The 13,683-nt window shown below is 39.4% G+C and overlaps 2 protein-coding genes and 1 long non-coding RNA gene across 3 annotated transcripts in view; 2 read left to right on the top strand and 1 right to left on the bottom strand.

Moving 5' to 3' along the window:
* Positions 1 to 13,683, top strand: part of LOC118156567 — a 754,908-nt gene that overhangs the window by 144,022 nt on the left and 597,203 nt on the right. The gene's annotated exons all lie outside the window — the stretch shown is intronic.
* BRIX1 (biogenesis of ribosomes BRX1) lies at positions 228 to 5,054 on the bottom strand. Its single transcript, XM_035310721.1, has 10 exons — positions 4,857 to 5,054; positions 4,025 to 4,136; positions 3,600 to 3,643; positions 2,902 to 2,972; positions 2,479 to 2,528; positions 2,310 to 2,383; positions 2,163 to 2,213; positions 1,811 to 1,912; positions 1,161 to 1,289; positions 228 to 858 (listed from the first exon to the last, which is right to left on the bottom strand). Exons 1-10 carry the CDS (start codon positions 4,998 to 5,000, stop codon positions 595 to 597), a joined length of 1,041 nt encoding a protein of 346 aa, XP_035166612.1. The 5' UTR covers positions 5,001 to 5,054; the 3' UTR covers positions 228 to 594.
* RAD1 (RAD1 checkpoint DNA exonuclease) lies at positions 5,033 to 10,020 on the top strand. The gene is made up of 5 exons (XM_035310724.1): positions 5,033 to 5,335; positions 6,774 to 6,882; positions 7,911 to 8,169; positions 8,533 to 8,631; positions 8,949 to 10,020. The coding sequence occupies exons 1-5, from the start codon at positions 5,141 to 5,143 to the stop codon at positions 9,130 to 9,132; spliced, it is 846 nt and encodes a 281-aa protein (XP_035166615.1). The 5' UTR covers positions 5,033 to 5,140; the 3' UTR covers positions 9,133 to 10,020.

The following is a 13,683-nucleotide window of genomic DNA, read 5'->3' as shown; positions in this document are numbered from 1 at the left end:
TATGCTAGCCTGTTTCTCCCCAGCAAGTATATTTCAGCTCATAAAAACGTTATACAGGAGTTACCACAGGCAAAAGAAGCAAATAAATTATTTTGTTGTTGTTGTTTTGTTTTTCATTCACCAGTGAGACAATTCCTGTAAAATTAAAACTTTACAAAGGATTATCTGCTGCTGTCAAGGACTAGCAAAGCTACCTTTCAAATTCCCCCATTAATGATAACCACCAGTGACAACCTGGTTACTTTTATTCCTTGTTATGTGTTACAAGTTGTTTCCCAGAGATATTTGAATGTTAAGACCAATTACCAAAAACAGAAATAGTTGGAGTTCCTCATTTCCCCTTGCCATTGCCATGTTTTTCAAACTCTAGAATCAGCTCAAAGACAAAAAAAAAGTGAAAACTGAACCCCAATAAAGAAACTGGTATTTTGTTTAATTAAAACTGAAGTCCAGTTAGCTTTACTTGTAAATAAAAAAAAAAAAACAGGTATTTACAATATTATGTCAATATAGCTAAGGAATATACGTATTATAGCTATACCAGACTAAAAGATGACTTAAGTCTGCTTAGTTTTTTCACTTTAGATTTTAAGCTTATGCTTCAGTTCTGAAAAGCTTTTTTTGCCTCTTCCTCTCAATTTTGCGTGGCTTCCTCTTATCTTTTACAATTGCCTTTGACTCTGGTTTCACAAGCTGTATTTCCACTGGCTTTTCTTCAGCTGGAGTTTCAAAGACCACTTCAGTGGGATCTTCTTCAATAAGGATCTTACTCTCCTTCTTCTTAAGCTTTTGTACTTCCTTCACTTGATGTTTCTCTCTAAATTTAGCAGCCATTGACAACCTAATCAACCGTCGATGCTATTAAAAATAAGAATTTAAATTAAAACAGGTGTCAAATAAGCACGATGGAAGAAATCATCAGGTATTATAATAACAGGTGGGGATTTCTCTGCTTAATTGCCAAAATCCACAATGTAATGTCATCTTTCCACTGAGGGGAATTTTTCATTCATTCAAGTTTCACAGAATTACTCTGTTCTCAAATTGTGGTCAGTTAGGGCACTCTTTCCTACAAGGAGGTCCAGGGCATATATGGCTTGAGACAGAGATTGCAATCCTCAAATTAACTGCTAAAGAAAAAAAAAGACAAGACCACTTACCATATTCGGGGACTGATAATAGGGATTTTCATATAAAGTTGGTCCTCCAAAGCTACCCTGGAAGATTTTTATGAGGTTCAGGACAAAACGAGGCCCAATTTCTACTAGAGATGCATCTTCTTCTATTATCTGCAGTAAAAGAATATTCTCTTTATTTCTCATAGATTAAGTCAACGTATACAAACTCAATGCATACGAACACATGGTGATGCGTAACTTAAATCCAAGATATGACTCCACTGAATTTGATAAGCTAGACTTCTACAGGCAAAGTTCTGCATATAAAGAAGTTCTTACACATTCAAGCAAGCACTTAAAAGAGTACTATGCATTTGAGAATTCTTCCTTTAGAAAATAAGTGCCAGCATACTTTAGGCTGAAGTGTGAAGTAAAGTTAAAAGACAAGTGAATCCATGGCTTTGGCTACCTCCTCTTACAAAAGAGCCAAAGAACTACAACTATGAGAACATACGCTTAACAGGACAAAAGTGAAATTATCTCCACAGATACAGAAGGTTTGAAGTTACTTTGTGCAAGCAATGGGCATTGGCATATTTTGATAATTAATGTAAATAATTATAATTATTGTAATTGATATGAAGTTATAACTCCACTAAACACAAGCAAAAGGGTTAGAAGAGACCACTAACCTGATAATTCCGAAACCAAATCCTGTTGTCTGTAATGGAGAATGTAAAAACATGATCTACAAAAGGCTGGCTTTTCGGGTGATAATGTGGCGTGCTAAATATCTGTAATAAAAGACAGTACTTCTAACTAATTGCAAGAGGCCAAACATAAATAGCTTTCTTTTATTTCATTTTAAGTTTTTAAGATTCCGATCCCAGGTTACATAAAAGAAACTTAAGAAAAAGAATGCCAGTGACTAAGCGTGGTACCAATCCTCTTAGCATATTCTGCAAATTCAGAAGTGTAAAATTAACGTGGAAAAAAAGATTTTAAAATAAGTTGCCAAAGAGAATTTCTAAGCTAAAGACTGACCTGAATAAACAATTCTTTTAGCAGAGCATAGTGTGGCTCCTTGTCAAATGTCTGAAAAGGAAAAGAGTAATTTTATATAAATGATTAAATACAATAGTCATGTAAAGAAAATGAACACAATCAGTTAAACATAAAACCTGTACTTACTGGATCAAAAGACAAAAGGGGCCGTGAGCCTCTCAAGCAGTTTCCTGTCATCTTCAGTTCAGCCAGTGTGTGAACTACAATGATTTTTTAAAAGATCATTTTAGTGCTTAAAGAAAGTTGTGCAGGCAACAAAGTAAGAGTCTAAGAACAATAATATCAACCAACTTACTGTTCTGCACTAAGAATTTAGCTGATGGTCCCTGTGGTGTATTTGAAAGCCTGCACAGGAAAGGTGGTGGGAAAAGAGAAAAGCAAAATGTTAGTAAGAGACAAAGATACATTGGATTTCTACAGTGCCAACAAGTTATTTCTGCATTGAAGTAATTTCAATCACTTTTATAGCAGTATCAAGTTACTTCAAGATGTTTGTGCATACTTGCTTTCTGAACAATTTTATAAAAATGTTTCCCTAAGTAATATGAAAACTAGTCATGTGTTTTAAACTTGCACCACCTGCAACAGAAGTGTAGGATTATTTCAGATTTAACTAAGCAACACTATTGCATGTATCCAGACTATTGCAGTAACAAACTGCAGACAGAAGCATCACCCTTTATATACAGAAACATGAGAAAAACATGGAATTACTTACCACACATAGAGATCTTGTTTCTTCTTGGCTTCAAAGAAGATGCACTTATTGCAGTTTTTCATTTCACACACCTAGACAACATACATCAGCTATTTACAATGCGGTGAAGACATTTTCAAAAGCTTTCTGTGTTTCCATATCCATTTACAACATCTTTCCTCCTCCCAAAATAAAAGTTCAAAAGCAACAGTCTCATTTTAACAAGTTACACCTACTGACCCCCAAACAAAGTTTCAAGCACTTGTTTGGTTAAAAAATTATCCTTATTACCGTGAGTAATAACTTTACTACAGCTACAAGCAACCCGTTATGCTCTCCAGAATATGAACATTAGAGCAGGAGTTGCAACAGTTAGTTCTGGGTTCAGCACTATCAATATCTTACTAAGCCACCTGGCCTGGCTGAGTATTTGTTCCTTGATGTCTTTAAATATAAATTATAATACATCCATCACCTATACAGAAAGGCATATTCTGTTTTATATCTCCATGAAAAAATCTTGTGTTTAAAGATTTTATTATTCAAAAGTCAACTTCCTATTTTATCATTAGCACTTTTTCAGTATAAACTATTTTCACTTAGGCAGTTCCATACTCCTTTAACTAGTACAAGATCCTTTGAGCTTAGCTGCATTTTTCTCTTGCATGTTAAATTTTTACTGAAAATTAAAAGGAAGCACTAGCTAAATCCTGAATTACCTCATTAATTACAAACAACTTGTCTTTGCGGTCCATTTTAGTATCTGGAAGACAAAAAACAACATTGAGAAGGCTCGTACACTGATTTAACACAAGTAATGTTTTTTAATCAGTCTGCATAATTTTTTTACTAGCTGTAAATGAAAAATGAGTAACTATCAAGTTTTTTCAGCCATGTTCTTCAATAAATTGATTTTTTTAAAAAAGTATCCTTACAAGACAGGAACCGTAAGTGTTGTTTCCCAGAGAGTATTATGATACAACATTTGCTGTACTTGCTTACTCAAAATGTGTAGTTTTTTAAGAATAAGAGGCCACGGTTTCATCAGAACAGTTACATACAACATTTTAAAAAGAACAGGATATTGGAAGTGCTTGGTTTAAAACAACTCTGAAAATGCACTAGGAATGGTGCCTAGCCCTACCTGCTTTAGAGTGAGGCATCAGTGTTCTTAAGTCTTGCATTAGGTGCCTTGTTCTGAAATTAATTCCACGAGAGGAGAAAATAAGCACCCGTTCCTTGTTCTTCCATTTGCCCTAGGAAAACAAAACAAAAATATTAAGCACAAGAAGTGAGCTTTTTAAAGCTACTACCACACAGCAAGAGTAGATGTTAGAACTGTAATAACAGAAAAGCACAGTAAGAGCATATGTTACTATCTTGACTTATGCATAAAACCTCTCACTCTGCAAGAGCACTGAAACATGTTTTCACATGAACAACTGCTACCTATAATGCTGCACAAAATACCTACGTTAAGATATTTTACTACAAAGCATGTATTAACAAAGCCATATGCAATACTTAGTCTGAAAGCATTAATCTGAAGCACCTCCTCCTCTAGGAAATGAGCTGAGCTACAGCGTGGGCACAGGAAAACCCAGCCACGAGGAGGTCTCAGCCTTCCGCGTGCTACTTGGCTTCCTTTTAAGCTAACTACAAGGCTGTTTTTGAAGCTTTCTCAGGATGATCCCGGCATGAAACATGCGTAATATCCATCAGGCCCTCCGTATGTAGCAGAATTATGAAAATCATATGCTATATATATATTACGTAATTTTTGGAGATTATTGGCTATTGTTTGTGCAGGGATTATAAAGTTACGAATATGCCTTTCCTTCCTCACACGTCAGCCGGGTCCCCGTCCCCCCAGACCTCCCGACCCCTAACACCACACCACTCGGTGGCCGGCACCACGTTGCTCCGGCGAGCGTGGAGCCGCCTCCTCCCAGCCGTGTGCCACGCCGTGCGGCTACCTGAGACACCGGGGCCGGGATGCTGTACTCCTGCGGGCCCGGCTTGGCGTCGGCAGCCGCCTCAGGCTCGCCCGGGCTCCTCTTAGCTCGCTTCTTGGGCCGGGCACCCGCCGCCGCGCCACCCTTCCTCTTGGCCGCCGCCATCTTAAGAGGCGCCGCGCCGCTGCCCGCCCGCCCTTCCGCCGGCCCCGGAACCGCTCCCGCTGCTGCTCCCCGCGTTGGCCACGCCCCGAGGCATCGCGATAGATCGCGATAGAGGCCGGTGGGCTCTTCCAGGCTTCGGAATGCCGCTCTCCACGCAGCCGCTGGGCAGCGGGGAGCCGTACGTGCTGACGGCCAGCTTGGACAATGCCCGCAACCTGTCCAGCCTCCTGAGGGCCGTGCAGTTCCAGGACCACGCCACCTGCTTCGCCACGGCCAACGGGCTGCGGGTGACGGTGGAGGATGCCAAATGCATCCAGGCCAACGCCTTCATCCAGGTAGGGGACGAGCTGCTAGCAGTGGGACCCCCGTTAAAGGGGCTGGTGACGGTGTTAGAGACCTTAGACTGCGTGATGGAGGGGGTGTGAGGAGTTTTCCTGTGGAAAAGGGGGATCTGTGGCAAAACCATGAAATAGTTGCAGAAGCTGATGTGAGGGAGGTACACTGGATAGGCTGTCTATTAGATTAGACCACATATGTATAGATATATCTATTTTATAAGGTAATAGAATCGTTTAGATCGGAAAACGCCTTGAAAGTCATCAAGTCCAACCATCAGCCTGACCTGCTGAGTCCCATCCCTAAACCTTAGTCCCATCCCTACATGCCCCTTAGTGCCACAACCACACGTCTTTTAAATACCTCCAGGGATGGAAGGCAATTCCACTAGTTCCCTGGGCAGCCCGTTTCAATGCTTGACCACCCTCTCCATGAAGAAATTCTTCCTCATATACAGTCTAAATTTCCTTTGGTGCAACTAGAGGCTGTTTCTTCATGTCCAGTCACTAGTTTATTTGCGAAAACAGACTGACAACCCTCCTTGCTGCAGCCGCTTTTCAGGAAGCTATAGAGAGCAAAAAGGTCTCCCCTCAGCTTCATCCAGACTAAACATCCCCAGTTCCCTCAGGTGATCCTCATACATCTTGTTTTGTAGACCCTTCACCAACTTTGTTGATCTTCACTGTACAGGCTTGCGATGTCACAGTACTGATAGGCTGAACTCAGCGCCTAGTTCATTCATACATGCCTGCTTGTATCCATTAATGGGCTGGCACCTGCTAAGCCCATGGCTCTTTCTGATATTGCCTTGCTTAGATTTGTGAGCAGGTTCCTGTGAGAGTGTTGAGCTGTTAGGTGAGTTCACCACATGTGCTGAAACATGCCTGTGACTAGTCTTGGTACCGGGTGAACTCCAAACTACCTCTTGCTAGTCACTGGGCATCAGCTGCATTGTGGTAGCCACCAGAACAGAATATCTCAGAAAAAAGAAAGTAGGGTGATTGGGGCTGCTTTTGAAAAAGCAGTTACACATTCCTATTATTTGAAATGTTTTTTCATTCTTCTTGTTAAAAAGCAAGTCGTGTTTCTGGAGAAGAAGAGCATTTACATTGCGTAGTTTCCTGAGTGTTTCCAGCCCCAGAAGGCGGCAACTGTAGGCTTTAACATTTGTAGCTTGTATTAAGCTATAAGGGGCAAGTGTTTAGGTTTCTATGCATATGCTGTACTATTTTGTTTAAACTGTGACCCAATTTATTTTACTAGTTTCTGAGGATGATAACCTATTTTTCTTCAGTGGATATTGTGTTACGTGTAGCAATTGCTTTGTGTTGTACTGGCCTCTGAAAGCAAAAGCATTCTATTAAAAAAGATAAGAGTAAAATGTAAAATAATTACAAAAGCTTCCCTCTTTTAATCTCTCTACTTTTTCTCTCATAGGCAGAAATTTTTCAGGAATTTTCTGTTCAGGAGGAATCGGTGACATTCCGGATCAATTTGGCTGTTCTTCTGGACTGCTTGACTATTTTTGGTGCCAGTTCTACGCCAGGTATGGTGCATATTTACATTGACCTTTATGTGTATCACATGTAATTACATAGTGAAATCTGCGCACATCCATAGGGAGCTTTTCAGTCTTGGCAAAATTTCTCACTTCCTCACCTGAAGTCCATCTGAGGATGGCAGCTCTCACTGCCAAGCAGAGTCCACCCTTTTTGCCTAACCTAGTGCAAGTGTATGCAGTGACAACAGTCAGCACGGAGATGAAAAGAGGTGATGGGTATGTGTCAGGGAGCACTGCAGAATGAGATGGTAAAGGAGGCTGACTCAGCTTGCAAGATGGAATTAAAAATACACGTGTGCGGGACACATTTGGGATAATGGAGAAATAGAAGGGTCTTTTTGTGAAGATGTTTCTTGCATCTGTGTAAGGCACAGAACAGTGACTTGTTATGGGAGAGAACCCTTTTGTGGCACGAGGTGCAGTGAACAACCCCAGCTGACATGCTTGCTATGGTTTGAGGCTTAAAATCTCAAAAGGTTTTGTAATCTTGATGAGAAGACATGCCAAGTAATTTGTTTGCCTTGTCATCACATGAATTGATTAGAACTCAGACTGGAATTCTAATGCTTAAGCCAATACTGTTCCCCAGGACTGATAAACACCATGAGCACTTTTTTTGTTTTCAGTCCAGAACCCAGATCACCAACATCATACAAATGCTAACTTCACTTAAGGATAAAAAACTTAGGCCTAGCTGGCAGAGCTATTAATGCTAAACATTTTATAGCATATCCAGCTTCATTATCACAGCTAGTGTTACCCATTTGATACATGACACAAGTTGCATGTGAACTGTTTTGTTTGTACACATCATTTCATTTTACTGCATAAGGTAACACTTGAAAGGGAGTATAGGAGGCTACACTGAACGTGCAACGTTAGCATACTGGAGGATGAACTAAATTAAAATGATCCCTTTTGTGTCCCATTTGACAGTAAAATCTGAATTTCCTAAAGTGATCAAATACACTAATTATTTTTTTGAAGAATGTGTATTTTGTTCTCTTTTTCAGGAACACCAACAGCTCTCAAGATGTGTTATCGTGGCTATGGCTATCCCTTGATGCTGTTCTTAGAAGAAGGAGGAGTAGTGACAGTGTGCAGAATTAACACTCAAGAACCTGAGGACTTGTTAGATTTTGATTTCTGCAGTACCAATGTTGTCAATAAAATTATCCTGCAGTCAGAAGGACTACGAGAAGCATTTGCTGAACTAGATATGACCAGTGAAGTGCTGCAGATCACCATGTCTCCAGATAAACCATATTTCAGGTACTGGAAATGAGACTTTCAACTCAAATGTTCATGCTTCGCCTTTTTGCTTTTCAGTGGGTAAAGACTGGAATTTTCCAGGGTGAAAAGGGGGGAACTGTTTTAGAATATTGGTTTATTTCAAGGACAATTGTGATGAATATAGCAAATCACAGTATGTGATTTCATTAACATAGAAATGAATATATAGACTACCTGATAAATGTGACTATTGCACACAGTTCAGCATTTATAGATAAATAAAGCAGAACAAACAATAGTGTTTCGTGAAATAGCCATAGAGATGTGCAGGCCGACTGCTTCTGACAATTTTTCTGTAGAGCTTCTGTCAGGTGTCTTGAGATGGTGCCTTTTGTCTTCCAGGTTATCCACTTTTGGAAACGCAGGAAGTGCACATCTGGACTATCCCAAGGACTCCGATTTGGTGGAAGCATTCCACTGCAACCAAACCCAGACAAACAGGTGAGAAAGTCTATAACCTGTGCACTCTGTGGCAGGCCATTCATTCTTGATGGAAAGTGTAAGAAACTGTTTTTGTGCTACTGTGACATTTATTTCATTAGTATAGGTGAAAAAAATACTTTCCATCTGATAAAAGTTGATGTCTCACCAAAAGCTAAGCAATATCAATGTCTGTCTGATGATGTTACCAGAAAAAGATCAAATTAGCATGTTGCTAATTGTTTTTTAATCATTCTAATGGCTTTAACTGGGAGTAGCATTTCAGCTAAACTCTGCATAACATTTTTTTTTTCAAAAGGTATTTGTCTCCCCTACAGGTACAAGATTTCTTTGATTAAACCATCTACAAAGGCACTGGCTTTATCTTGTAAAGTCTCCATTCGAACAGATAATCGAGGATTTCTTTCACTGCAGTATATGATTAGGAATGAAGATGGACAGATCTGTTTTGTGGAATACTACTGTTGCCCTGATGAAGAGATTGCCGAAGCAGAGCTGTAGGTGTATATTCTGGTGTCTGTATTATATTTATGAATATATAAAGTGCTATATTTTTTTTTAATAAAAATGAACAAAAGCTGTAAAGATTTATAGTCTTGATAATTGTCATTTATTTTTTAAACTGTGAAACTAGAAATATGAAGACTTCTTTTATATTCCCCTGACAGCATTTCTTAGCCTTGACCCAAAAAGCTTCAGCTCAAAGAACAGAAACAGGAATTAGTCTCCAGTAGTTATTGGTGTTAGAAGTGGTGTTCTTGTAATATACCGCTTCACTTCTGGTGCTCTCCAAGCATTTTGTTTTGTTTTGTTTTTTGTCTTTTGTCTTGTTCCAGACAACTACACTAGGGAAAACCTGAGTAGTAGCTGTATGTTAGACGGTCAGTTAACTTCCAGTAACTTAAAAGTAAACCCAAGTTTGTCTGGAAAGAGGATGGCATTTTCAGTCTGTTTTCTTAAAAGCAGCAGGTGTTTTTTTTTAAGCAAATGCTGGCATTTGTTTTTTTTTTTTTTTTTGTGAAACCACTGGGCTTTTCATCAACATGATTAATTCCTAGTTTAACTCAATTCCTTAGATTTTCGCCTGATAAATTGAATTGTTAAGATAGAGTCCAGGGTGTACTTATTCATTACTCATAAATGTTCTGGCAATGTTACTAGTTTAAGTAATTTATTAGACATCCTCAAGAATACTGCTGCTGAAATGTTTCCTTACGTGCATGTTCCCATTCCTACACTGCTATGCTGCAACCCAAAAACTTCTACCAGCTTATAGCCTAAGGAGACTGTTTTGGAATACTTGCTTGGGAGATAAAAGTCCTGTAAACTTGTTTATATAATTTTGTAAAAGACTTCATTAAAGGTTCTTTGCCTTCTAGTCACGACTAACTGGAATTAAATTACTTGTATGCTCTCTTTCAGTGTTTAGGTCAGTCAGTTGCACAGAATTTGACAGCTTTCTTTATTCTAAAGTTCTATTATATGGGGCCTGTACTGGGTCACAAAGAGTGCTAGACTAATCCAATATGAATCCGTTAAGAATCGTAAGAAAGAAAAATTTTGTATTTGAAATTACCTCTGAAATGAATTTACCTTCTTAGTAGCCTTTGTCAGCAACAGGACGGACTCCTCAACTGCACTAAAGGAATGTTTGTGAGATGAACTCATACCACTGCTGAAAATGAGCCTAGCCTCTTTGTTGCTAAAAAGGGAGTATAGTTTCTGGAGAGTTTTCTGCAGTGCCAAGTTCTGCAAAGCAATGAGATGGGCTGTACTTCGATCAAAAGTTGCACTCCTTTCACATTTCTCTTTTGCAAAGTCTCCTCCAAACGTGGTCCACTGAACCAGCTGAGTCTCAAACCAGATGCAGACACTGCAAATCATACTGCAAGAGCCTGAAGTCTTGCTGCTGCAGCATGGGATCCAGAGAATCTGATCAGTGGTTGGTCTCTGTGGCTTTGATCAAGTTTTGGTGTTCGTCAGAAGATGAGGTCCTTCCTTGCACACTTGGAAATCAATATATCCTTACATCACCAAGTAGGTTGCTCCACAGCTCAACAGAATCTAAATCTTGTGGGTTTATTTCATGTTGTTAATAATGTTTTTGTAGACCATTCTTCACCTCTTGCTTATGTCACCAATCCAGTTAGCTGTACACTTTCATGGTCTTCTGTGCAGATCATCCATTTAGTGAAATACATTTATATTTTAAAAATAACTGCAAATCTTTAAACTAGAAGACTGATAAAAATAACTAACAATGTTCTAAATTCCTTTTATTTACTGTTTGTTTGTTTTTCAGATTGAAGTATTCAGTATAGGTAAACTTCATTCTGACCTAGCATCTCAATTTCTTCAATGAAAAGGATTAGTATTATGGCCTCGTTGGGAATTACGAATATGGTGCCTGACTACTGAGTGTTAAGAATGATCTCTATGTTTCTGTGGATGACAGGATAAAAATGAAACTGAACATACGATTTTTCTCAATGTGATTTGTTTTAGAATATTGAAGTTCCTTGTATTGTTTTCGAGGATATTGCTGTGGCTTAACATCTGTACTTTTACATAACTGACCACAGATGTATTATATTGCTTCTTAAAATAGCACCTTTAAGAATTTCTTCTGTAATTACCAACAGTGATCATGGAAATAATATCTTGAGAAGTTAGAAAACTTCAAAATACCAAAAACTAGCTGTTCCATTTGATAAATAACTGCTATTACAGACATTAAAAATCTTTACAAAACTTAGGTTTGTAGCCCTCAGGACCAGCTCAGGCCCTAGATTCTGTGTCCGGGAAAGAGTGCAGTGGAGGGCCACAAAGATGATATGGGGCCTGGAGCATCTTTCCTATGAGGACCGGCTGAGAGACCTGGGTCTGTTCAGCCTGGAGAAGAGGAGACTGAGGAGGGATCTTACCAATGTCTATAAATATCTGAGGGGTGGGAGACAGAAGGATGTAGCCAACCTCTTCTCAGTGGTTTGTGGGGATAGGACAAGGGGCAATGGCCACAAGATAGAGGAAGTTCCTCACCGACATGCCAAAGAACTTCTTCACGGTGAGAGTGACGGAGCACTGGGACAGGCTGCCTAGAGAGGTTGTGGAGTCTCCTCTGGAGATATTCAAGGCCCGTCTGGACGCCTACCTGGGCAGCCTGCTCTGATGAACCTGCTTTGCAGGGGGGTTGGATTCGATGATCTTTCAAGGTCCCTTCCAACCCCTACAGTTCTGTGATTCTGTGATTCTGTGATTCACAGAGGTGGGGAGATGCTTGTAAAATGGTTTTGTGGATATACTTCTAGGTAGGGAAAAACAACAATTCTGGGTAATGAAAAGAAATTACTGTGCAAGTAAGGCAAGGAAGGGTTTTAAGAAGCACCTATGATGGCACCTATTACATCTCTGTCTTCAACTACAGTGAAATAAAATTGTTGGTGCCCATCCACCACCATTTGGTTCTGTAAGGACTGTTGAACACAAAATCATAAGAAAGGAATTGAGTTCTATACCTCTGTTAGTCATGGGAAATAATCCATTGTTTAATTATGTATAGATTTATCATGAAATGTATTCTTGTATTATTGACTAGAAGGGTCTTTGATGATGTTAGTAGAGTAGCTGGAAAAGTTGATACAAGGCATGAGCTGATTCCTGTAGGTGGCTATTTTGAACATTTTGTAGCAGCTTGTAAAGCCCTAGGAATCCAGTAGGTGGGCGTAACTGACATAAGTATGTAGAGTGTGCATAAAGAGTAATAGTAGCACTGAGCTGTACTTTTGCTGATGGAACATTAACATTAAATTGAGTAAATACGGAATTATTAAAAAAGTCATTATAGAATAGAAACTTGATATCATCTTCTGGAGAGAGAAACAGATTTTTATATGAATTAATCTTTGAGGTGGAGCAGGGCTGCTTAGGTAGAAATGGAAGCAAGGGTCCATTACAGACTGTTGCAGCCTCTTTCTGCTGTACTTTTTAGTCTTGTCAGGCTCTAACAACTAATGTGGCAGTGTATTAGCACAGCTAGATCAAATTGTAAGGGCTCTGCAAAGGAGTAAGCATTGTAGGGAAATGTAATCAAGTGCCACTAAGCTCTGATCTGTGGAATTAATACACCGTGAGAAGGATGCATGAATATCCAAGAGAAGTGAATGTCATTCTTTTCAAGCCTCCAAGGAAATACACCTGACAGTAGCATAGAAAGAGCTGAACTACCTTTAACACAGCCAGTTTTGATGCAACAGCCCAGAGCATTGTGTGTATTTCTTTACACTTCAGAGAGGTAATTAAACAAAACAAAACAAAAACCAGAAAAGGCAAAGTGTGGTATTACAGCTACCCTACTGAACAGGTTATAAATTTATCCCATTTTTCAATTTGCTAGACAGATACTGTCCATTGTATGGTCACATTGAACCACTTGTTCACTGATGTCCTCACAACAGCTGCTTTACCTTTCAGGAAATCTCAGCAGAGTGCAGGCCTGCTAGACAGAGAAAGCTGCAACTCAGATTATCTGCAAATATGCTAAATTTTAAAAAATACCAATTTTCGGAATGATTTTTTGGAAGCTTGCCTAGTGCGTGCCTAATGCACTGCAGTACTCATCGTCATTCCCAGGCATGAGGAACTTGTGTCACAACAAACAATTCGTACAACAAACAATTCCAGGAAAAGTTCCCCTTTTCCTATACCGTCAGAAATCGGAACCTCTGTGAGGCAGGTCACCTCTTAGGAAATGCGTCGCTTGACAGCAGACATCCAAATGCCAACTCATCTGCATACAGGACGTCTGGTACTTGGACACGCACGTCAAGGATTTTGAGGCACAAATGTAAAGCTACTAAAAAGAAGTAACATATGCATATAAATATGTATATATTTGCCTATGTTTTTATATTGTAATTGCTGTTTGGTATATAAATTCATCCTACCAAAACCTCATGCGGATGTTGCCCTTTCCTAAAAATATATCTGGCATCAGTTCAGCACCATTAACTGGGACAACTAAAAACACTACCATTGCGTTGCGTGTCTCTCCCT

The sequence above is a fragment of the Oxyura jamaicensis genome, chromosome Z (genome assembly GCF_011077185.1).
Source record: "Oxyura jamaicensis isolate SHBP4307 breed ruddy duck chromosome Z, BPBGC_Ojam_1.0, whole genome shotgun sequence".
In the NCBI taxonomy this organism is placed as follows: domain Eukaryota; kingdom Metazoa; phylum Chordata; class Aves; order Anseriformes; family Anatidae; genus Oxyura; species Oxyura jamaicensis.
This window is presented reverse-complemented; position numbering and strand designations above follow the sequence as displayed.